At 52.0% G+C, this 24,236-nt stretch overlaps 2 protein-coding genes across 2 annotated transcripts in view; both read right to left on the bottom strand.

The window, feature by feature from the left end:
• Window positions 1-4,485: 4,485 nt before the first annotated feature.
• MAFA (MAF bZIP transcription factor A) lies at window positions 4,486-5,920 on the bottom strand (the record flags this gene model as incomplete). The annotated part of the gene is made up of 1 exon (XM_084210091.1): window positions 4,486-5,920. One exon carries the CDS (start codon window positions 5,918-5,920, stop codon window positions 5,054-5,056), a length of 867 nt encoding a protein of 288 aa, XP_084066217.1. The 3' UTR covers window positions 4,486-5,053.
• Window positions 5,921-9,926: 4,006 nt separating this feature from the next.
• Window positions 9,927-24,236, bottom strand: part of ZC3H3 (zinc finger CCCH-type containing 3) — a 127,564-nt gene continuing 113,254 nt past the window's right edge. The window contains exons 10-13 of the mRNA XM_084208629.1: window positions 20,993-21,171; window positions 19,238-19,446; window positions 11,210-11,284; window positions 9,927-11,067 (exon numbers count right to left, since the gene is read on the bottom strand). Of these exons, the coding sequence (XP_084064755.1) occupies window positions 11,036-11,067; window positions 11,210-11,284; window positions 19,238-19,446; window positions 20,993-21,171 (495 nt within the window). The 3' untranslated portion in view covers window positions 9,927-11,035. The remainder of the gene's footprint in view (window positions 11,068-11,209; window positions 11,285-19,237; window positions 19,447-20,992; window positions 21,172-24,236) is intronic.

Here is a 24,236-nt window from a genome sequence, read left to right as displayed (position 1 = left end):
CAGCAGCAGCATCAGCACCCCTGGGTGGAGCAAACCCACCCAAACCCAAGGAATTTGGGATAAAATCCCAGCTGTGGTGCTGTACATGTTATGCAGAGGGGTTTTCCATGTCCTGGATTTCGGGAAGGACCTCACTTCCTGCTGAGTTTAGGGATAACATCAGTGGAACTGGGATGCACTGGCTGGGGGAAGGCAGAGAGCTGGAAAAAATTCCAGATGAATTTGGATTCATCTGGAATTTTGCTTGTGCAAATTACAGGATGAGCCGTGCAGTGCCAAAGCCATGATCTCATGGCAGAACTCTGTTCTACCAAGGTGATAAATGGAGATAAATTTATTTAATATAAATATATTTTTATATAACATGGACAGGGTTGTGTTTGTTCCCCAGGGATCCAGGAATATTGAGGAGGCAGGCAGACACAGACCATGGAAAGGAAGGAATGTGCAAAAATCAAACTCTGGCTGAGCCAGAATATAAAGATCCACTCAAGCCAAAAAATTCCAGCTTCAAACCGAGCCCAGGCTCTGCTCACAGTGGCTCAGCCCTGAGCTCAGAGCCAAATCCAAGATTTTTTTTTTTTTTGTCCAGGATTAATTTGTCTGAGATTCAAATTAATTCCTGCTTTTTAAGTGAACATTACCCCAGATTCCTCCATGCCCAGCAGCCCAACCTGCTTCCACCCCAGGACTGAACTCCAGGACCAGAGTTCTCACCTTACGGAGATGTCAGGATTTGTGGAGATGTCAGGATTTGTGGGAACACCAGAGCAGTTTTGGGACAAACCTGTGGGGCGGGAGCATCAATAACTGAGGAGGAGGGAGCGAGGGACACTTTGGAGATGCCGCATTGATCATCTTCTTGTGGTTTTCCACCCGATTCCAGCGATCCCGGTAATTCCTGCTTGGAGGTGGCACGGAGCACCCTGCACTGCTTCGAGGGGACTTTGCCAGGGGCTGTGCCCACTCCCGAGCATCCATGGATAAGGTGCTGCTGTGTTTGGGGGTGAGCACCCCCCAAAATCACCCCTCTGCCCCGTGGAAAATCCACGAGCTGGGAATCAGGAGGAATTCCAGCTGTTTCCCAGCTCAGCGATGCCCACTGAGCAGGCAAGTAAAGCTTGGAAATGGGGTTAAGGAGATCTGCAGGAGAGGGACATGAAGAGGATGCCCAGGGCTTGTCCCCATGTCCCCATCCCAAGCCCTTGGAGCATCCTTTTGGATTGGGCTGCTGTTTCCACCCCTGGAAAAGGCTGAGGATGGAGCTGAGGATGCAGGAGATGCCCAGGATAAGCGTCGGGACTGCAGATCCTCACGGGAGGGACAGCGCCCTGAGGTCCCACTGCGACCCCCAAAAAGCAGCAGGAAGATGGAGAAGGAGGCTCCAGCCCCGCTCAGGGATCAGGAAAAATGAGGGAAAAGCTTTGAAACCAGGTCAGAGTGACCCCAAGCGCCACACGTCCTCCTGCAGCAGACGTGGTGGCACCTGCGGATGTCCGCAGTCCTGCGGCACGCGGGTGACACACAACCCTGTCCCGCCACATCCCCATCCCAAAACATGTGCCAACATGCTTGGAATGCACACACATGATCCTGCAAATATTGCAGCCATCCCAAAAAAAAAGCTGAAAACCCAAGCAGGGACCACCCAGACACCCCTCAGACCCTGGGGTGCAGGGGGGGTTCAGCCCCAAAAAGGAGACAAGTCATGAACCAGCCAAGTTTAGGCTTAAACTACTTTAGTTTTTATTATTTATTCAGCAAAGCCAAATCCCAGAAAGCCAGGAGCTTCAGGAGCACAGAGAAAGTGAGGATGATGGGGCAGAAGGGTGCAATTCCACCCTCAAATCTCCCAAAAAAATTGTGAGATGGGGTCTCCCAATAGAGGACCAACATTAATGGGTGGCAGCAACACCCTGTGTCCTGCTCCAGCTATTAGGGGATTTCAAGGAGGGTTTGGGAAAAAAAAAATCAGTGGGGAACTAAAAAAATAAATCAGAGTGGTGCCCTGAATTGATGATCCCTCTGGGATAAAGAGGAAGGGATAATACCTGGATTGCCAAAATAATCTGGGATCTTCCCCAGGTTGTTGCACCCCAAAATAAAACCAAAAGGAGAGGGCAAAGGGGAAAATTTGGAATCCTAAATTGCTGCCTTTGCTCTGCTATGGAAGTGGGGAAAGGATTCCAGGGCAGGAGACGATCGCGGTCACCTCAGCACTGCGCTGTGTCCTGGGGTGACACCCCATGGGACAGCGCTCCCACAAAACCCCACACAGACCCCAAAGTCAGCTCTGCCTCCCCAGCCAGCCCCAGTGCAGCTGGGAAAAGGGGCAGTGACCCCCAGGATGTGTCAAGAGGGATTGGGGATCCAGGAGATAATGATCCAGGAGTGAGAATTTAGACAGCGGGGACTGAGATCCCCAGGCTCGTTTGGGGAAAGTGCCAGCCCCAAATACCTTTTCCTCCCCAAATTCTTATTTGATCATGACCAGACAGCTGGATGTGCTCTCCCTCCAAAAATATATGCCAAGAGAAAGGGATATTGGGAGGAAAATTAGGGAATTACCCACCAGGAAGCTGTGATTCACCTCCAAAAAATTTGGGGATGCGATGCCCTGCAAGCAGCTGCACGGGTTCATTTTGTTTAGAGCCAGGTTTGCAAAGTTTCCCTGGATCTAAATAAATAAAGGAATAAGGGGTGAATCCCTCCACCTTTAAAACCCCCATTTTTGTCCAGCCCTGGGACAAATGTCCCTCTTTGCATCCGAGCTCCCATCCCAAAATCCAAGTCCAATATTGAGCTGAGCTCAGGCTGCTCAAAAAGCCTCTGGCCACTCTGTAAGACACCAAAAAGCCACAAAAACATGAAGAAAAAGGGAAATGAGGTTTGGGGGTGCAGAAAAGGCAAGACCAGAGGGTTGTGGAGTTGCAGGCACCCCACAAATCCAAGGAAAATCCTGGGGTTACATGAGCACAGAGGAGATTTATGGAAGCGGCAGGAGGGAACCCGCCACAGCTTGGGGACCTGCCACAGCTGAGCCTGGGCAAAAATACAGGAGAGAAAATACACCTAAATATTAAAAAAAAGCATATAAAATGCAAAAAAAATATGTGGTACCAAAGGTTGTGTTGGAATTCATCCTGCCGAGTCTGGGAAAAGCTGCAGCCGCACTCGGGGTTTGCGGCAAAGGGAGAAATAACCTTAAAAACAGTCCCAAAAATCCACAAAATCTCAGTAAAACACCAGCCCAGAAGCTCGGATTAGGGAAGGTGTGGGCTTGGTTTGTTAAGGGGTTCTTTTTTAATTAAAAATGCAAGCGGGAGAAGCCAAAAGAGGAAAGAAAAATAATTTATTACCGTTGAAAACCAAGCCAGCGGCTCATCGGGACGGTGTCGGACAAGCTGGAACCAAACTGGATCCGGTGACTTTCCAGCAGCTTCAGGGATGAAGGTCTCCAGGACCCTCCAGCCGGGAAAGAAAACCAAAAACACCCAGAACCCGGCTGAAAACAAAACGAAACAAAAACAAAACAAAACAAAAAAAAGGCAGGAAAAGTGAAAAGCCAGAGTTCAATGAGGGAGAGGCGAAGCTCAACACCGGACTTATCTCAGCGGGAGCTCGGGGAAGGTTTTGCATCAGCACCGGGAATCAAAGGGATAATAAACAACCCCCAAACAAAACCCCGATGATGCGGGACCCCCCCAAAAGTTGAGAGAAAACCCGACCCAGGCTCTAGTTGAATATAAGTTTTTATCTTGATGCAACATCATTAAAACCGTCACAAATCGAAACAACAGGTCGTTAAAAACGCTTCGCACGATCAGTCCCTAAAATGCACCAGGCTCCCAAGCTCGCTTTGTCCGCAGGACCCTTTTGTTTCCCCCCCAAAATTTGTTTTTTTTAAATTTTTTTCTCCTTTTTTAAATAAGCAACTCGTTTAAAAAAAAAAACAAACAAACAAACCCGCCCCGCTCCTCCGCGCAGGATCGGTCCCGCGTTCGCTCCAACGATTGCACGAATTCTTAATCCTTTTTTTTCCTCTTGTTTCCACAACAAATAATGTGCATTTTCTTGCCGTCTGTTTTTTTTCTCTTTTTCTCCAAACATCGAGGTTAAAATAAGATTTTCCGTTTCCCGAGGGTTAATAAATAAATCTGGTGCATAGTGAGATAGCAGCCAACCGTTTGCAGTCCATATATTACTATATTGCCTTTCAGGTCACCCTAAAATTGTTACCTCTTCCCCTCCCAACCCTCCCCACTATTTTTAAGAGCATAGATAATTTTAAATCTCTATAAAACAGTATTATTTCACCCAATCGATTCCTGTATATAGTGCATTCGGCTTCTTCCCAACATCGTTAAATTAACTCGGATATTATTTGCATGCTATTACATACAAACTTTTAAGACTCGTGTAATTTTTTTTCTCTTTTCTAAAGGATTTTAGGGTTTTTTTGTTGGTTTTTCATTTTTTTCTTCGTTTTCTTTTTCTCGTAAATCACCAAGCAAAATATAGGCTCAAGGAAAAAAAAAAAGAAAGAAAAAAAAAGGCAAAAAACGAACTAATTTTCTACATATTTACAAGGGTGAATAAGTTAAATGTGGCTCAGGTTTGCCGGACGGGAATGGGGGGTGGGCGGAGGGGCCGGGCAGGGCGCAGCGCTGCCGGGGACCCCCCGGCCGATCCGTGGGGATCCCTCGAAGAATAAAAATCCCAATGGAGGGGAAAACCCGCAGGAAAAGGTGGGGAGAAGCCACCTGGATGGCGCTGATGCTCCCGGGAAGGGGGGCGGGTGGCCGTACACGTCCCGCATGCAGGGCTGCCCCCCACTCCCCCACCCCGGGACCCCCCACCCCGAGTCCCGATGGGTGGGTGCGTGGTGGGAGGGAGGGAGTTCAACTTCCCCTCCCCAAAATTTCAGTGGGGACTTCATAATATTTTTTTCTTTTTTTTTTTTTTTTCTTTTTATATATAAGCGGCGGGTTTGCTCTCCCCGCATGAGGAAAAAAACCGAAAAGGGGATCCCACCCCATCCCACCAGCCCGGCTCACATGAAGAAGTCAGCAGTGGCTTTCGGGGCGGCGGATGGGGAGGGCTCCCGCGGGAAGCCCCGGCCGGCCAACTTCTCATATTTTTCTTTGTACAGATCCCTTTCCTTGGCCAAGCGGGTCACCTCCTGCTTGAGCTGCTCCACCTGGCTCTGCAGTTGGCATTTCTCGTTCTCCAAGATGTGCCGTTGCTGGACCCGCTTGTAGCGGCAGGATTGAGCGTAGCCCCGGTTCTTCAAGGTCCTCCTCTTCTGCTTGAGGCGGATCACCTCCTCCTTGCTGAAGCCCCGCAGCTGCCGGTTCAGCTCCCGCACGGACATACTCACCAGCTGATCGTCGGAGAACCGGTCCTCCAGGCGTAGGTGGTGGTGATGATGATGGTGATGGCCGGGATGGTGATGGGCGGCCGGCGGCAGTTCCTCACCCCCGAAGGGCTGAGGTCGGAAGGGCTCGTACCCTTGGTGGTGATGATGATGATGGTGAGGGGCACCGATCAACGCCTCCACCGCGTCCTCCGGCGTCAGGTTGAGAGCTTCGGGGTTGAGGTGATGCTGGTAACCCGACATCCAGTACAGCTCCTCCAGCTGCTGTTTGGAGCCCAGGGAAGCGGCGGTGGTAGCCGGGGGGCCGGGGGCCGGTTGCCCACCGGGGCTGGGAGCGCAGAAGCTGGGCGAGGAAGGCACGGAGGAGCAGGGCGTGCTGAGCGGGGTGGACGACAGGGACCCGGCGGGCAGACGGTGGCACAGCCGCTCCGCCTCCGCCGGCTCCTTCTTCACCTCGAACTTCATCAGGTCGAAATCGTTCACGTACTCGATGGCGAGGGGGCTCGTGGGCAGCTCCGCGCTCATGGCCAGCTCCGAGGCCATCTCAGTCCATGGAGGGACGGGGGGGGAGCCCCCGGGCACCGCCGCTCACCGAGGGTCCCGCGGGCTCCGGGAGCCTCCTCCGAGCGGGCTCCGGCGCAGGCGGCTGCCCAGTGGGGCTCCGGCACGCTCGGACGGGGATCTGCTGCCGGGCTCCGGGACCCTCCGGCGGGGCTCCGCTGCGGGGCTCAGCCGGGCTCCGGGACCTCCCGACGGGACTTTGCGGTGGGATTCAGCCGGGCTACGGGACCTTCTGACGGAGCTCTGCGGTGGCGTTCAGCGGGGCTCCGGGACGCTCTGACCGGGATCCGCTGCGGGGCTCAGTCGGGCTCCAGGACGCTCCAACGGGACTTTGAGGGGAGGTTCAGCAGCGTCCGAGATGCGGCTCTGTTGCGGGGCTCAGCCGGACTCCGGGACCCTCCGCCGGGGCTCTGCTGCGGGGCTCAGCCGGGCTCGGAGAACCCTCCGCCGGGCTCCGCTGCGGGGCTCAGCCGGGCTCCAGTGCTCGCCTCCGACGGGACTTTGCGCTGCGGTTCAGCCGTGCTCCGGCACGGGGCTCCGGGACCCCCAGCCGGGGCTCCGCTGCGGGCTGCAGGGCAGCCACCTCTCTCCGTCGGGGCTCGGCTCCGCTCCGCAGCCGGGCTCCGCTGCTGCGCTCTGGGACCCTCCTCCGACCGCCACGGCTCTGCGCTCGGGCCGGGCGGGCTCCGCCGCTGCCTGCGGCCGGTTCCCAATGGCGAGGAGCGGGCAGAGCCCTGCCCGCCCCTTCCTGCCTCCCCTGGCACCTGCCCCGGCCCCACCTCCCCGGGCTCCGAGCCTTCTCCTGCCCCTGCCTCCGCCTCCTCCCGCCGGGACACGGCGCCCTGGGGGCGGAGGCCGCTCCCCTGCCCGCCCCTGCCCGCGACCGGCGCCGCCGCCGCCGGGAGCTCAATGGAACTCGCCGCCTTTTATACGGGGAAAACGAGGCACGGCCACGCCTACTGAGGCGAGGCTAAGAGCTTCCAGCCTATCAGCATCCCGAGAGCCCGCTTAGATTTTCATATCCCCATGGCAACGCCCCCGGGGCAGCTGTCAATCTCCGGAGGGGGGAATGCTCCGGGTACCCTCTGGACCCTCTCGGCCCCCGCATCCCAACGCGGGGCTTCATCTCTCACCCTCCGCCACGAGCTGAGCGTGAAGTGGGGAGAAACATCCTAGAAATCCTGATTTCCTACTCCCCAAAAAGGGGAAATATCCAAAAAGGAGTTACTGAGCCTAAATCGGGTTTGGTGCCACCTCGCTGAGGGACCGCAGCATCGGAATGCAGCCCCTTCCCCACCTCAGGAACAGCCCGGGATCCTTCCCGGAGCACTTCCATCCTTGCAGAAAGTCAAATAAATATAATTTGGGGATTTTAATTCGGGATTTTCCATAAGCTATTGGTGGTCAGGCTGCAGCCACGTGCACCTCTGTACTCCAGTGCTGCCTCTGGTTTCGGAGGTGGCATCGCACCTAGCACAGGTGACATCCACACCTGACACATAAACGGGAGTGTCACCAGATGGAGGACCAGGACTGGCAGCCCAGCACCTGGAAAATGTGGCACCCAGAGGCAGCAGGTCAGGGGGTGTTTAGGATGCTCATGCCATCCCTGGATGAGGCCCTGGCTGGGATGTGGCTGGGCTGCTCCATCTGCAACCTCAGGGCTGCTGCAGCCTGGGAGGAGCGGGACTGGGAAACTGAGGCACGGGGCAGTTGCCATGGAATGGTCCCGCTTAATCCCAAGGGATGGGCAGGTTCATCCCACAGAGGCTGGCAACACCCACCCACTTATCCCCTGGGGGTTCAGGATTATCTCTGTCATCATACAGGATGAATCCTGGGTCCCACTGCATCCCAACCTGGCTGCATCCCACCCTACTGCATCCCACAGGCAGCTCCTTGGGATGTGGGGGGTGACATTCCCCTCATCCAGCCAATGGCTGCTTGGGGACTTGGGGACAGGGGGCACTGCTCTCCATGGCTGCTAACTGACCCTCTGGATATAGGGTCAAATTAATGCAAAAAATGTGGGTTTTGAGGATTAAAATATTTATCCCGCTGCAACTCCAGCAATTAAAATCCCACATTATTGCTTATGCTGGATCCGGCCTCTGAGGAGGGTCCATCTTTCTGCTGCTAGTTGGGTCAGGGCAGGAGGGGCATTTATTCCCCTTGGGAAGGGTCATGGATGCAGGCAAAGCCCTAAACATGACCCCCATTCCCTGGTGATCCTGGATGTTATCCCATATTGGACACAGATATCCCACTTTGGAGTCCCCAAACTTGGGCATGACTTGAAGGAGGGGGCAAAGAAGTGAAACAACAAAAAACCTTTTTTGTGGGGTGGTTTTAACCCTTTTTGCTCCATTGTGTCACCCTTAATCTGTCATCATCCCACCTGTATAGCAGAATACCGGGATCCTGCACTGGGAAAAGATGGGATGCCACCTCCTTTCCCCTGGCACCATATTCCTCCCCAGAGCTGCTCCACCCTGGGGGCACCTGGCCCCCACCAGCAGCTGCCACCCATGCTGGGACAGGAGCCACCAAGGGATTAGGACTGGGCTGGGCTCCAATGGGGCCGTGGCTCCCCAGCGACACCCCCGGGGTATTTTTAGGAAATGCCCATGGCATGTCCCCAACCCTCCCCGCCACGCTGGGCCCATCAGCTAAGTTTACTCACAGGCGGTCAAGTGACATAACCAGGTTGGTGGCCTCGGGATGGTGGCAGGATGGCGTCACCCTTCACTTTTAGATCTCGTGTGCCCCATCACTCCTTGGAGCAGGGCTGGGTGCCCACCTGGGGCTGCCTCAGTTTCCCTGGATGGCACATGGCTCCCATTTGGGGTGCTGTTGGCTTGGGGTCAGTGACCTCACCCCATGGGAGGGCGGTGTCCACCACAATGCACCCCATGGAGAGAGGGTGGGACCATCTTGGTGATGTTCCACCAGCACCTGCCCCACAACCCAGTGTTGCTGCAGGGTCAGGAATTTTGGGGTGGAGCAGGGAAATCACATGGAGAGGCTGGAAGGAGGACGAGGATGAGGCTGAGGAGGAGAAGGTGGAAAAGGAGGAGGGCAGGGAACAGCCACCCCGATGACAGGCAGAAAACTGATCCCGGCGGGTGACGTTCACCCGGCACCTGCTTCCCCGGCAGAGGACCAAGAGCGGTGCCAGCAGCACCCGCCGCAGGAAGGTTTTTCCGGGAAATGTTTATGGAGCCCTCCAGAAACTCCACCCTGTGCCAAGCTCCCAGTCGTGGCACCCCCCAGGGAATGTCCTTGGCGGGTCCCCGAGACCAAGAGCGCACCCCCGGCTTCACAGCGAGGACGGGTAAATCCCATTGGAACCCATTGCTGGGGAATTGAGGATGTTGGAGATAGAGGGGGAACCCACTGGAGTTCAGTGACACCTCTCCAGGGGCCGCGTTTATCCCTGCTTGGAAATTAATCACCCCCAAGCAGAGCTTTAACGACAGCCGGCTGGAAATTCCAATCCTCCCCGGGAAGGGAGCAGCGGTGCCGGTGGGCGGCGGAGCCGCAGCTTGGAGCTGCTCATTACCTCCTTTTATTAGTGCAGCACAAGGATTATCCTCGTTAGGGATCCAGGGAAAACCAAAGCTCCCGGACACCGCTAGACATCCCTGAGGATTCACAACAGCACTGTCTCCTCCAGGGTGGTTTTTAGGGAATTTAGTTGGGCTTTTTTAGGATACCACCATGAGAAGAATCATCATTTCTGGGTGAAAAGTTTTAATGAATAAAAAAACCAAGGATTTAGGGATCAGAGTGACTCCTCCACTGGATTTGGACGGATATTTGATGGGATGTTCATGCACTGCTGAAAAAAGAGGAAAGCCACAGGGAGGCTTCTCCATCCCAGGGGAGGAAACTCTTTTATTTACATATCAAAACACAGGAGTTAACAAAAGACATTTTCATATCAACAAAAACCACGACGTTTTTATTAAAAATCAACTCGTTGGACACACACTGGGGCACACGTGACATCCCAGGGTGAGGATCTGCTGGTCCTCCTGTGCCTGGGGGATGTTGTGGATTTGGGATGATGACAAAACCCCTCCATGGAGGTCACTTGGTGAAGGGAACCCTCCTGTGAGGACCTGTTTGGGGGATGAAGCCACCACCCACTAGCACTTCCTACCCTATCTCTGATCACATTTGGACACTGCATCCTCAGGGAGCCCCAGTCCTTCCCAATTCCCTCTGATTCCTTTTCCCCACGGGATTTTGCCTGAGGGGCTGCGGATGAGCAAATCCCACAAATCGCATCTGTGTGGGGGAACAGCACCTGCCACCCCAAAATCCCTTGGAAATTTTACCTATGGATGCAAAACTCCATTGTTCCAGTGTTCCTTCATTCTGCTCCTGCTTGGAGTTGGAGAAAAAACCCCCAAACCCTGGAGAGTTGGCTCAGCTTTCCCAATGGAGCCCAAACCCCTGCTGGGATAGAGAGAGGAGGGGGGGGTCAGGTGCTACTGGGCCATGGGAGACCCCGAAATGCAGATTGTGATCTCAGCACCACTCCCAACACATTTCCATGAGGGATGCTCTCAGCTCCAGGAAATCTCCTCCCAAAAGCAAGGCGATGGAGTGAGACGGGCTCTTGGAATGGTGGGATCAGGGCTGTGGGGGCTTTACACCCATTACGTCCCAGCACAGTGACTTGTCCCTAATACATCCCGACCTGGATGTGGGAATGTCACTTGATGACATTAAACCCCCTCAGGTCCCCCTATCACCTTGTGGCAAGGACAGCACCGGAGGATGGATAAGGATGGGAAGCTCTTCCCAGCCCCACAAGCATCTGAGGAGATGGCAGGACTTGCCTTCAACAAACCATCTGAAAAGGTCATTTATTGGTCAATTCAAAGATTCCAAACAAAGCTGCTCCCCTGAAGGAACAAGCGGTGCATTCCCACGCTGCCACATGGCTCCGTGTCCCAGTGACATCCCGGAAAAGCAAGAGGAGGGGGGGGGTGCCATGTCTGGACATGGCATCCTGAGGTAGGTGCCAGGTCGTTCCCTGGCTCTCCAGTTCCTGAGCTGGTCAGCTGCCACAGGATTGGGATGGACTCACAGCCGGGGCTTGATCTGCAGCCGTTTCCCTGGAGGGAGGGAAGGGAATGGTGATGGTGGGAAGGGGGGGGAACACAGCTGGATATTCCCAGGCTTCCCCTTGCCTGGTCATGGGAGGGGTTAAAGCACTTGGAAATCAGGAATGTGGGTGGTTCTCCACCTGGGACTCACCTCTGCCACCCACAAGGGAGTTCTCAGAATCCTGCAGGGATGCCCTTGGGAACATTCTCCTCCTTTTGGCGTTGCCTGTGAAGGAAAGGAAGAAAAGAGGAGAAAGTCACTGAGGTTGGCTTGGGTCACCTTGGGAATCCCTTGGAATGCAGATGTAGGAGTGTCTCAAGTTCCTCTTCTGCTTCACATCCTCCTTGGCCATGTCAAGGACGGAGGTGGCTCATTCCCCAAATCCCTGAGCATCCTCAGCTCCCTACAAGTGGCACTCAGAGGTCGCTTCCCACCACAGAGCAGTGAATGCACTGTGAAATTCCCAAGTTATGGGTGAAAAACAGAATTAAAAAGGATCCAAACCTTCCCATTGGTGAACATCAAGACCTGCTTTGGTGTTGGCATGAAACCAGAAAGAGCTGAGCACCAGCAGTCATCCCCCCAAACATTCCCAGCATCCATTTAGGATGCTCCAGGCGATGTCTTCTGCTTGCTGGAACACAGTGCCTCCTCCAAAGAGGGTTCTGGATGCTCATGCAGAGCCAAAACACCATGAAGTGACTCTGGGAGGTGACCTCCTGGTAGGACAAGTCCAGCATCATCCCATAGACCAAGGTGGACGGAGTGAAATCCTTCTCCATTTCAACCACAACGTTGAGAGCACCTTTCTGCAGGTTCTCCTGTTTTCCCTCTCCAAAGAGTTTGGAGAGGTGTTGATGGGCTTCCACGTACCAGAGTGATGGGTGGGAAGGAAAGTGGTGGCCACTTGGCCACCAAGATGAATGAGGATGAAAAAAACTGGAGGTTCCCCAGGAAAAAAAATGCACCCAACAGGGTTAGTGGGAAAAGTTCCCCTTCACTTGGGACTAATGGAGGTGAAAAGGTGATGGAGAAGATGGAGGAAATCCAGCCCAAATCCCCTCCAGATGTTCTGTTGCCCGTGTTCCTGCAAAATTCTCTGTGGCACTTCCCAAACAATGAACCCAACATGGAAGTGGGACCAAGGACACCTTCGAGCAGCCTTGAGAGCCCAAAGGAGAAAGTTTTTGGGGCAGGGGAAGCAGGACACGTGATGACCCAACAAGGGGGAGTCTCCAAGAGTTTTCCTTCACTTTCCAACTTGGATAAACAAACTTGCTGGGAGTCGAAGCCGCGCTGGCAGTGATTCATCGCTCCAGAGTTAATTTATGGAAAATAAAGAGGGCTCATTTAGCACCTTTCCACCCTTAATATAACTCCCATACATCAGCGGGATGCACGGCAGACACGGCGGATCTGGATATTCCTCACCGGCAATGCAGCCGAACCCGGCTGGGATTTGGAAACGGTGACATGGAGCAAAACACCCTTGCATCCCCACCTTCCTAATTTTTCCCTTTGACATCCAGCCAGGTGTTTTTTCCAGCCTGGGATCTGCAAATCCCGGCCTGGTTGCTGAATGAGGGCTCAGAGCTGCTGGTTGTCACCTCAAGGGGTCAAAATCAGCAACTCCACATTCCTGCCCCATGGTGTGAGTTCGATAGGAATGGTGGGAAGAGCTCAATTCTCTTTGGATGAGCCAGGGAAAACATCCTTAGCTGATATCCATGAGGCAGCTCAAAGCAGGTGTGATTACAGAAGTAGAAATATGGGTTTACTTTTTGAGGAGAAAAAGAAAAAAGATGATTTTTAAACTGACCATAATTAACTTCCTGACTTTGGTACAGAGCACATGTAAGAGATCATTCCAGAGCATCCATGCTTGATTTCCAATGGATTCCTCAAAAAAATCAAGGCAGGGATGAGAAAATAAACCCAAAATAGGTTGTGAGAGGGCTAAACTGGTTCCATTTTTCCCCTTGGATGGAAGGAGATGGAGGAAGGATGGCGCAGCCAAGGAGTGAACACCACATCCCAAAAAAACCTGTGAGGGAAAACCTGGACCAAACGGGGGTGTCACTCCACTCAACCCTGGCAAAGGAAAAGATATTTTTCCAGTTTTGTGCTTGGGAGATCCTGCAAATGGCGTGATCAATCTTGGGTCGCATCTCCAGCTCCTTCACTCTCTCCCCCCGCCGCCTTTCCCGGCATTCCGGGAGCGGCGCAATCCATCTTCCAAGGAACCAGGTATATAATTTCTAGTTAGTGAAAGCAACCCCTTTTTCATTCCAAAGATTGAACAGCTTCCGAAGGAGAAGAACCGAGGCCGGATCACGAGTTTTCCACTGAAACTCAGGCGGTTTTCGCTGAGCTTGTCAGGCTCGTCGGAGAATTAGGACTTCCAGCGCTCTTCCTCCTGATGGAAATCAACATTTATTTTGCCTAAGCCTAAGAAGGTGTCAGGCAGACGGAGAAACTTGCCACTCTTCTCCAGGAAAAAAGAGGGGAAAGAAGGAAATCTAATAGAAATATATTATCAAGTCTGAGGAGTGGACAGTGCAGTAAATCACACTTCAGGTGGCACCATTAGATTTTTCAATAAAACCTGGTTTTCCCCCAGACGGAGCCGAGCGGCTCCAGCTGCATCCAACAGGGAAGTTAAAACCAAATTTGTTTCATCCAGATGCTGATCCGAGAGGGACTGAAAGGGATTTCAAGGTGGGGAATCCTCTCTGATGAAGGGTGAAAGGAGGTGGGTCTGGGCCCGGGCCCCAAATTCTCTGCCTGCTCATCATTCCTGATCCCTGAGGGATTAAAAAATTGGGTTTCTCCGCAAGGTGGGGAGGTAAAAAGCAGCTGGAGATGCCCCACATCAGGGGTGAAGATTCCCAAACCCCGAAGCAGCGAGATGCAGGGAAAGGTAACTCCCTTGCAGCTTTCTAAACTTTACCACCCAGCAGGAGAGAAGCTGGAATTTTGTTGGTTTCCTTTCCTCAACAACCTCTGGCCTGATGGAATGCTTGATCTCCATTGTTCTCCTGATGCCACCAAAGGGTTTTATCCTGTTCTGCATCTTCCTCCAGGAAGGCTCAGAGCAGCAAGATGCATCCCAGAATTTCCCTTCTGGATGCTCAAGGTTTAACACCACGAGGAGAAATTCCCTCCAAACACACTTTCCCTACTTATTCCTAGAAGAAAAATATCCCTTACCCCTTTCCAGGACACATTAGGGGAGTCCAGAAGCTGAATCTGCCTTGGAAAGGTCTTCTCCTTTCATTGCCAAAGTCTCCTGAAGAAACTTGAGCTGGGAGATGCCTTTATTTATATATATATATATATAACAATTTTTCTTTTTAATTAAAGAAAACTTGACAACAAAAGATGGGGTGTAAAGCCCAGCAGCAAGGGCTACATCCCAGAATTTTCCACAAATGGTTTTTCATATGGAAAAAGCATAGGGGGAGGGTTGGATCGCCTTGGCTCCATCCTGCACTAAATCCATGTGGTAACAACCTGCACTAGAAACTCATCCTGCTGCTCTTCCACCCAAACCTTCTGCCACAGGTGGATGAGACCCTAAATACTGAATCTAAATGCACCTGTCCCTCAAGCAGGACAACATGGATCCACCAAATTTCTTCATGGAAAGGGCTGTCAGGTATTGGAAGGGGCTGTCCAGGGAGGTTTGGAGTCCTTGTCCCTGGAGGTGTCCAAGGAATGACTGGATGTGGCACTCAGGGCTCTGGTCTGGTAACAAGGTGGGGATTGGTCAGAGGCTGGACTTGATCATCTTAGAGGTCTTTTCCAACCTTAATGATTCTGTGATCCTTCCATCTCCATCCCCTACATCCACCAGACACCTTTGGGCTTGGGATACCTTCAGCCTTTGGAGTGCCACAGATAACCCAGGTGCTGGTGGAGGCATGGTGGTTTGGAGGTGTAGTGTTTTGGATCTCCTCATGTCCTGGTGGCTCTGGGAAGCTCCAAAAGTCAGAAACTTCACTGTGATTGAATTTCCTCATTGCAAAGTGTCCAACTGAGGACCTGCCAAGTCTCACTCCTTTGCCAGGACTGAAATATTTTTCTTCCATATTGATTTTTTGCCTATTTTTTCATGGAATCCTAAAATGGTTTGTATTGGAAGGGACCTTAAGGACCAATTCCCATGGGCAGGGACATCTTCCACTAGTCTGGGTTGCTCCAAGCCTCATCCAAACTGGCCTTGAACACTTCCAGGGATGGGGCATCCACAACTTCTCTGAAAAACCTGTGTCAAGGCCTCACCACCCTGGAGATGTTTGCGACCACACAGAGAAATCAATTCCCTGTATTTTATCCCCATTGCTTCCTCCCAAAAGGAACAAATTGCACCAAGTCCTGCTGGGGTCAAAGCTGACAGTGATGTCAGCCCCTGTTATCCCAGGACAATACCCTTGTGTCCAAGCCCTCCATCCCCACCATGCAGAAGCTTCATGGAAAGCTCCAGGGCATCTTCTGCCACTGGCTTCGTTGCCTCACCTGGCTACCAAAAACAGTTCTGGAGCAAAGATCTGCTGGCAGAAGAAGCACTGAAGAAGATGCTGAAGGCGACGAAGATTCCATGGGACCCAAGGGGGACTGGTCATATCCACGTGTAGGGAGGCAGCACCAAATTAAATTGAGGTTGTCCTGTGCAGGACGAGGAGTTGGATTTGACAGTCCCTTCTAAATTAGGATATTCTCTAATTCTTATTTCCTGGAGCTGGGAATGGTTGGATCAAGACCCGCCACCAAGGCGGCGGTGACAGTGGCACTTCCATGCCCTGTTGGGGTCATTTCTCAACCACGGCGAGAAACGAGGCGAAAATCCACAAAATTCCCAAACTTATCCCTCCAGAAGTAGAAGCCGTAAACAAACCCAGAAGCCGCCGCACCTCCCCGAATTCCTCGGAAGCCGAGGCGGTTGAGCGTGCTCAGTGGAGCCGTTAAAAAAGACTGGAGCGAGCATCTTCCATTAACGTTACGACCGTGAAATATGACAATAAAATGACGGCCGTATGGTCCCAAATTTGCAGCCCGCCGAGCTGCTCGGGGTTTATCGTCACTCAAACGTGCAGAGAGCTGTAAAATGTTTACAGAAAGGGTCGTTTGCGGCTATAAAATCCTCTTTTCTCTCCTAAACAAGGCTGAGCGGAGCCATTTACAAAGCCCGGAATGTTCATCGGGGGAGAGGGGAACATCTGTTCTCTCCAGGAGTTTGCAGTGATCTTCTCGAACAAATTAACTAAAATGGGTGCTTTCTAATTAAATTAGCACTCGATTGGAATGGTTTGCATTGGTGCAATTAGCGCGGGGAGGCCAGTTAGGCTCCAGCACAGGCGATTTAACTGGAAGGTGAAATATGGAAAAGCCCATTACCTGGAAAACAGGAGTCGGAGGGGCAGGGAAGCCTGTTCTCCCTCCAGCTCCATGCTCCTGGGTGGATAACACAAGGTGAAGGATGGGATGCCACCAAACCCACTCTTCCCATTTGGTATGCTTGGCTGGGAGCAGTCGGCTGTCCCGTGCTGCACAGATTGGCTTTTTGGAAGATGCTTGGAAAGCACCAGCACCCTCAAATTACAGAATCCCAGAATCGTTTAGATTGGAAAAGACCTCCGAGATCAACCTTTATCCAATCACCACCTTGCCAACAAATCACTCTTCCAACCCCAATTTCCAGGATCCTCTGGAGGGTTGGGAACACGACAGTGACTCTGCTCCATGCAAGCAGAAGACATCCCTCCTTTCCAGTCCCCTTTCCCTATATCCTGAATCCAGACCCCCACTGAGACCCTGTAAGCTCATGCTGTTGCCCATGCTGGTCCTTAAAGGTCATCTCCAAACTCCCTCCCTGCCCTTTCCATGTTTTTCCTCGTTCCTCTTGCATTTCCCAGGATTAAAAGGGCATTTTCTGCAATTGTGACCGTTTAACCAAGGAATTAATCTCATTCCTTAATAACAACCTGTCCTCCTCCTTATTTACCATCCCAATAATTTGTGTGTCAGCTCCAGGCTTCACAAGCACAAACCCAACGTTACCGCTGGCACAGCTCCCCAGATCCCACCCCCAAATCCCACCACAGATTCCAGTTATTTCCTAGAGGAAAATAGCTACACAAGGATGCATCCTGACCACATCCTCAGCTCCAAACTCAATCTTAGGATCACTAAATATTCCTAAGGAATACAGGACTATTAGAAGGGATCCACAAAGGTCATGGAATCTAGTCCAAGTGACGTGGCCACCACAAAGCATTTGGTCCTTTAGAAGCATCAATCCCATGTCCTCTTGGGATGGCGGCCAGGGCTCCTCTTATCCCATTGGATTTGGGGTTCCCTAGGTGCTGGGATTAAGATGAGACCCAAGGATGGGCAAACCCATGGATCAAGACTCGGCACATCATCGCTTCGGCAGGGAAATTGCTTCATCATCAGATGATTTTACAGCCATCTGCAATTCCTGCCTGGTTTTCCTTTCCTATGGATCCTCCAGTATCTTTCCCAATTCCATGAGCCTCCCTGGGCAAAGAAGCACAGATGGATGAGTGCCCTGACCTCGTACCTGCCAGCTTCACCTAGCCTTCCTGATGGAATTCCCAAATGAACCAGCTCCTCCTCCTCATCCTCCCACCCAAAATGCATGGAAATCATCCTCCCTTGGATGCACACACTAGAATTAAGAGGAGAAGGATGCCCTTGCTCTTGAGTTACTCCCGGCTGCCAAGTGTATTCCAAGGCATTTCAACAGTCTTCCTGTCCATGAATTAATTGTTCCAACTTCATCATGGAGACAAAAATCCCGGTTAAGTCGCTGCTTTGGGAACACTTCCCGAGATCAAAAAGGAGTTGAACCAGGGCCCAGGAAAAGGAAGAAGGGGAGAAGAAATCCTTGGAAAGGGAAGCAGAGTGTTTCACTCTGTGTTGTGGAGAGGAACATTCCCAGCTGGAATGTTCCCTTCACTGTGTCCACCACACCGTGGTTCAACAGCACCCACGCTCGTCTGTGACTTCAGGAATATGTTGCTAATCCTGGGAATTCTCTTTCCAACAGCCTTAAGGCATCTCAGCCCTCCCTGGCTTGAAGTGGCTGAGCCAGGCACAGCCACACAGATCCTCATGGATGATCCTGTAAATGCTTCAGCCTGGCTTTTGCAACAGAATTCATCCCTTATCCCAGTGGGATCCTGCTCTGGCTGCATGGAAAGCAGGGATCAAAGATGGGAAAAGGTCACACTAAGCCAAATCTTGTGCCAACAGAGCTGGAAACAGGAATTTCATCATTATTCCCACAAATTATTGTGAATTCGGAGCCCATTCCTGGATGGTGCTCTGGAGATGAAGCTGCGCATCCCTCTGGAGAAGGATGGGAGAGGAAAAGGGAAATGTGGAGCATCATAAAGCCAAAAACCTGCCATTCAGGGCTAGGAAGAACCAGGCACAATCCCAGCCTCACCATCTCCATCACCTCTGCTCCTGGGGGTATATACCTGGAGCACCCCAAAATCCCATCCCTTTAGGGATTTTCCCAGGGAAGAGCTGAAAGAGGAGAGGAGGAACCAAGGAGAACACTGGAGAAGCAGAAGCTGCTTGCTCTCACATGTCAGAATTCCTAAAGAGTTCTGCTCATCATAAACTGCATTTCCCAAAAATTTTACTGACTTCCAAAGCAGATAATCCCAGACTAACAGCTCTTCCTTCAAATTTCCAACCTGCAAACATTCCACTCCACCTCCCACTGGAATGTTTTCATTGGAAAGCTTCCAAGATATTTCCTGCTGGGAAACAGGTGTGATGGATGGTCCAGAGATCCTTCAGAGGCAGAGCATCCTTGCATCCCACTAAACACCTCCTCTATAGGGCAGTGATGTGATTCCATCATGGAAATGAGACTGGATTCATCATTGAATGATTTACAGGATAAGGAAGGAGTTCATAAAATAGGGGGACAAAGTCCTGACAAACAATTCTGGGAACAGACACAAGGATTTGTGCCCAGAAGGGAATGCAGACTGCGATCCCAGTTTGGACTCCCAGTCTTAACTGGTTTGGTGACACACAAAGAGCATGAGTCCCATCAAAACCCACAGGGAACAGCAGAGAATAACTTTTTTTTCTTGGAAAACCAGAGCAGCTCCAAGAGGAAGATGTGATTCCTACCTGGTTCATCCTCTGGCTCATCCTCATCCCTCTCCTCTTTGCAGCCCAGAGAACCGGGAGATTCCGGGGATCGGAGAGAGATGAAAGATGGCAGCTTTTGCAGGCAGCTGCTTGGCTTGGGCTCCTCCTCTTTCCAAAATTTCATCTCTTTCTCTGCGCTGGAGGGTCCGGGAATTTCCCCATCATCCTGGAGCTGAGCTGGATCATTCCTGCAGGAAAAATAGTAAGGAAAAGTAAAACAATCCCCCTTGGCAACGTTGGACATGGCATCATATGTAATGGAAGAGGCTTGGAGCTCCCAGGTCTCCATCCAAGGCCGTACTGCGTCCCCAATTTCCCTGGAGCCAGAACAGATTCAGCTGGAGTTTCTCCCTCCCCAGCTGGATTCCCTGTCCTGCACTTCCCTGCAAGGTTCCCAGCTCCTCAGATTCTTGTGGAGGTGCTGGGCTCCTGTTTGTGATCAAGCAGAGGGAAGGGAGATGGAAGGCGTGGGGAGTTGGGATGGCTTGGAGGTGTCCTGCTGGGCTTGGCTCATTCCCAGCCCTGCCACTCTCTTCCAAGCTAACTTGACACTCCAGCTCCTTTGACATCTCCCATGACGGTGCCAATAAAGGAAAAAAAAAACCCTCAGGAGCAGCTTCCAAGCTGGGGCGTGCTCCCTTCCCAGCGGAGGATGCCAGGAGCCTCCCAACCAGGCAGGCCTGCACTCATTCCTCCTTCCCTAAAAAGAGCAAGGAGCTATTTTACACCTCGTTCACACCGGGAACGTGAGCTGGGTGTCATTCCAAGGCTCTTCTGTCACCAGGGATAAGTTCGGAGAACCCGCGGAGCTGCTCGTCCCCCTCTGCTACCTTACAAGGCAGGGCCAGGATGAGGCCCAGGCCCAGACCATGGAGGATTCCAGGAGCATGGACCAGCCTGGCAAAGCTCCCAGGTCTCTCCCTTTCCATCCCACCTTCACTCCCACCTCCCACTGCATGGAGAAGCCACGCACCCAAATCGATCCTTCCTCCTCCCACTGAGCAGCACTTGGAGATTTTGGCTTTTAAAGCCAAATTTCCATTTGGCTTTAGTTCTAATTCCATTGGTATGTTGTTGTCCTGCATGCAGGACTTGAGAGGGAGGGCAGAGGGTGTGCCAAGCTCAGGAAAATCCATCTCCCTCTGAGGATGAGGATGCACACATCCATCATCAGCCTGTGGCTCCATCCCAGCACCCAAAAACATCAGGGAGAGCTCAGAGAGCTTCCAAGGATTAACCAAGAGCTCAGTCCAGCATCAACTTTTCCAAAGCCTCTTACCACGTCCATCCCCATTTCTGATTCTCCAGCCCCTCCATGCCATGGAGAGGGCTCAGCTCTGCTCTCCAACATGGACGTAAGGAAGAGGGATGATGTTTTCCCGTTTCCCACATAACTATGGATAACCTGGACCCACTTTCAGCAGTGGAATCTCCATCAGGATTCCTCCATCTCCAAGAGGAAGGTCTACAAAAGCCTCAAAGGCACCTGGAGGTGCTAAACCCCTGGATGGCACATTCCTAAGGGTGAATCCACTCTTTCCTCTCCATCCAGCTCTTCCTCAAGCATGGACACCGCCCATCCCAGAGGTGTCTCCATCAGAAAACAGCACAGTGACCCAAACCAACACATCTTAAAATAAACCAGGATACAGACAGAACACACCTGGAAGAGGAAAAATCAGGAGCAGGTTGGGAAGAAAACTGTTAAATGATGCAAAATGAGCTCTTTCCTACCTGCCTGATGCCTCCTGGATCCGTCTCCACTTGGAAGGGGGGTTGTTGTGGTCTCCATCACCTCCAACCTGCTGTGGGTGACGTCTCTTCTGGGGGTGCAGGAGTTTGCACCGGGCACCCTTGGGGCAGACACCTTTCTTGGCAAAGTCAGGACAAACCAGCGTGTGCTTCTTCTTGCACTGCCAAGGAAAGAGGAAGCGGAGTTGGAAAAGGCAGGGAAAACCCTGTGGGAGCACAGGAATCCACAGCTGAGCTCCTTCAGGTGGCACCAGCACCTTGCTAAGGGGAGAGAGGGATGTGTTGGCGTTTCCTTCTCCGCATCAAAACAATATTCCAAGAAAAAATACTACTAAAAATAATATTCTAGTACATTCCACACCTGCCCACAGTTTTCCAAGTGCTAGATTTTATGGATTCAAACCACCGAAGTCTTAACAGGAGTGATTTACCCCTGGAGAAATCCCAAGGAGGTTATTTGGGCTGGTGAAGCTGGTTTTGTAGATGACACAGGGTTTTGTTGTCCTAGACATGCTTGGAACTTGAGAAAGAGCAGGGAACAGCTGGAACAAAATCCTTTTAGGACTTATTTTGGGATTGCTGCCTGGACCAGCCTTCTGAGGAAGATGGATGAGGGCTGGAGCTCAACCTGCTCTTGCCAAGGCTTGGTTGATGCTCTCCCATCCAGGGAAGCTCAGTGTGCCCATGGAATGGGGCTGTTAAAACAACAGCATTGAGATGTTCATCCCTAAAAATGCTCCTGCACTCCCAGCTCTGGATTTTGGCAGCTCCCAGCAGCCGCCAGTGGGAACGAGGTGTCATCAGTGTCCCAGAGCTTCCCCACAAGGTTTTCTGCTGGGAAATGGCACTTTTTGGCTTTGGGAAAGGCAGCAAGAGAGGCAGGCAGGGAAGAGGAGATGCCTTCAGCTGGGATTTCTACCTGGGTTCTTGGGAATGAAGGTGGAAGGAGGGAAAAAGAACAGCCTTTCTCTAATCTCTGATCCCAGCAATCCAGAGAGCTCATCCCAGAATATCCCAAGGGATCAAGGGTGGGAGCAAGTCCTGGACCCCTCTTAATCCCATGTGGCCCCACTCCCACACAGGATGCTCCATCCCAACCGGTTTGGCTTTTGCATCACACTGTGACATCCATGGAGAGACAACCCAACACAACTGGCACAACCAAAAATTCCCAACTCCAACATCCATTCCCTTGTTGACCTTCTCCAGGAGAAATGTGGGTCCTTCCACACTTGGATGCCCACGCATCCCATTCCTCTGTGCTACAGACACTCAAATTTTGGGGAAAACGAGATAAATCCATGGGGAAAGAAACACAGGGAGGGTTTCAGCACCAACATTCTGGCCTGTTTATAAAAATCCATCCTGCCAACAATGCAGGATGGAGGCCAGTTCCTGCCCTTTTAATGCAACTTTACTTTGGGGACACAGGAGCAGCTCCCCGTGCTGACCTTTGGGATTAAGCAGGATCCCTGCCGAGCTGTCTCCTTGAAAAGCAGAAGGATTGTGCAGCTCCGTCGCCCGGGGCTGAGCGCTGAAGTCGGCAGCGGAGCAAGGAGCTCGTGTGCTGGAGGTTGGGGATGGTGCTGAGCAGCAGGAGGGCTGGGATCCACATGGACACACGGATATAGGCTCGATGGGGGGGACAGCTCAGCGGTAGTGCTGCTTTTCCATCAAAAAACCATTTAAACCTCCCATTCCTATGATTTTGCACCTCGTATCTCAAGGAGCTGGAATGGGAATTAACTCTACAACCAACAGGCAACCTGGAAGTAGAGTCAGGTCTGAACAGTGCTTGGCTTTGCCATTACTCCCAAATCCTTATAGGAACATGGAATCATGTAAAGCTTTGGGCTGGAAGGGACTTCGTAATCATCTCACTCCAATCCCCTGCCATGGGCATGGAGACCTTTCACTGTCCCAGGTTGTTCCCAGCCTTGTCCAACCTGGCCTTAGACACTTCCAGGGATGAGGCAACCACAGCTTCTCTGGGGATCCTGTACCAGGGCCTCATCACCCTCACAGGAAAGGATTTCTTCCCAATATCCCATCTAACCATGCCCTCTGGCAGAGGGAAACCATTCTCCCTTTTCCTGGTACTCCATCCCTCATCCAAAGTCCCTCTCCAGCTCTCTTGGAATTCCTTTAGACACTGGGAGAGCCTCTAAGGTCCCCCTGGAACCTTCTTGTCTCTAGGTTGGACATTCCCAACTGTCCCTGTCTGACTCCACAGGATATTTTCTTTATTGTCTCACTTTACCTGCAGACAGGATACATCCTGGATCAAAGAGAAAAGCTTGGGAAAGGCAGCGACCAGACAGGAATTCAAACACAGGAATTTCTCCCAAAATACTAGCAAGCAGAACAGCAAATCCCTCAACCTGATAACTTCTTTTAAAATAAATGGGACAAAATTAGGGAAGAGAAAAAAATAAGGAACAGCCCATTAGGGATTGAAGACTGGGATGAATGCATGGTCACACCTTCCAAGCCCACCTGGAAGAGACAATCCCAGTGGAGCACAAGACTGTGGGGATGGGCCTTGGTGCCAGGTCTTGGTCTGACCATCTCCAGTTCCTGGAATCACAGAATATCCTGAGCTGAAAGGGACTCCCAGGGATCATCAAGTCCAAATTCTGTCTCTGCCCTGGATGCTCCCTAAAAAGGATGTGAAATCCTCTTCTGTAAAGGGGTTTTCAGCACAAAATCGACTCAGAAAGGAGAAGAGCAGGAAAAAAAGAGCCCTGATCTCAAAAGGCCACATGGATGCATCACTGCTACATCGAGGAATTATGCTGTTTTGGGAAAAGGCCAAGAAACGTGGCTGTTCCTTCCCAGCGGGGCACCAATTACGGGGTGGGACAGTGCCATGATCCCGACTGGGCACTGGGATCGGGATGTGCCACCTCCCCAGTGCTCCACCCAGCCCCAACCTCCAAGTGAATCCTTGGAGCAGCCCATGTTTATTGGCTCCATGGTAAAAAGATACTTAATAAAGAAAACAAACCGTGTGCGACTAATCCCAGGGCCGCGTCCCCAGCTCGGGTTTCTAATGGCTTTTCCACACCGTTCCCAGCGCTCCGGCCCTTCTTCCGCAACGCCCTGTCCATCCTCGCTGTCCCACAGCTGGGATGGTGAGGCTGGAATTGCCTCTGGAGGCTGGAAAAGCCCCTTCTGTTTATTTACAGTAGCTCTCCTGCTCCTGCCAGATCCGACGCGCTGGGGC

This window comes from Fringilla coelebs (genome assembly GCF_963513975.1).
Source record: "Fringilla coelebs genome assembly, chromosome: 1".
Classification (NCBI taxonomy): domain Eukaryota; kingdom Metazoa; phylum Chordata; class Aves; order Passeriformes; family Fringillidae; genus Fringilla; species Fringilla coelebs.
The sequence above is the reverse complement of the archived record's forward strand: the minus strand, read 5'-3'. Positions and strand labels throughout refer to the sequence as shown.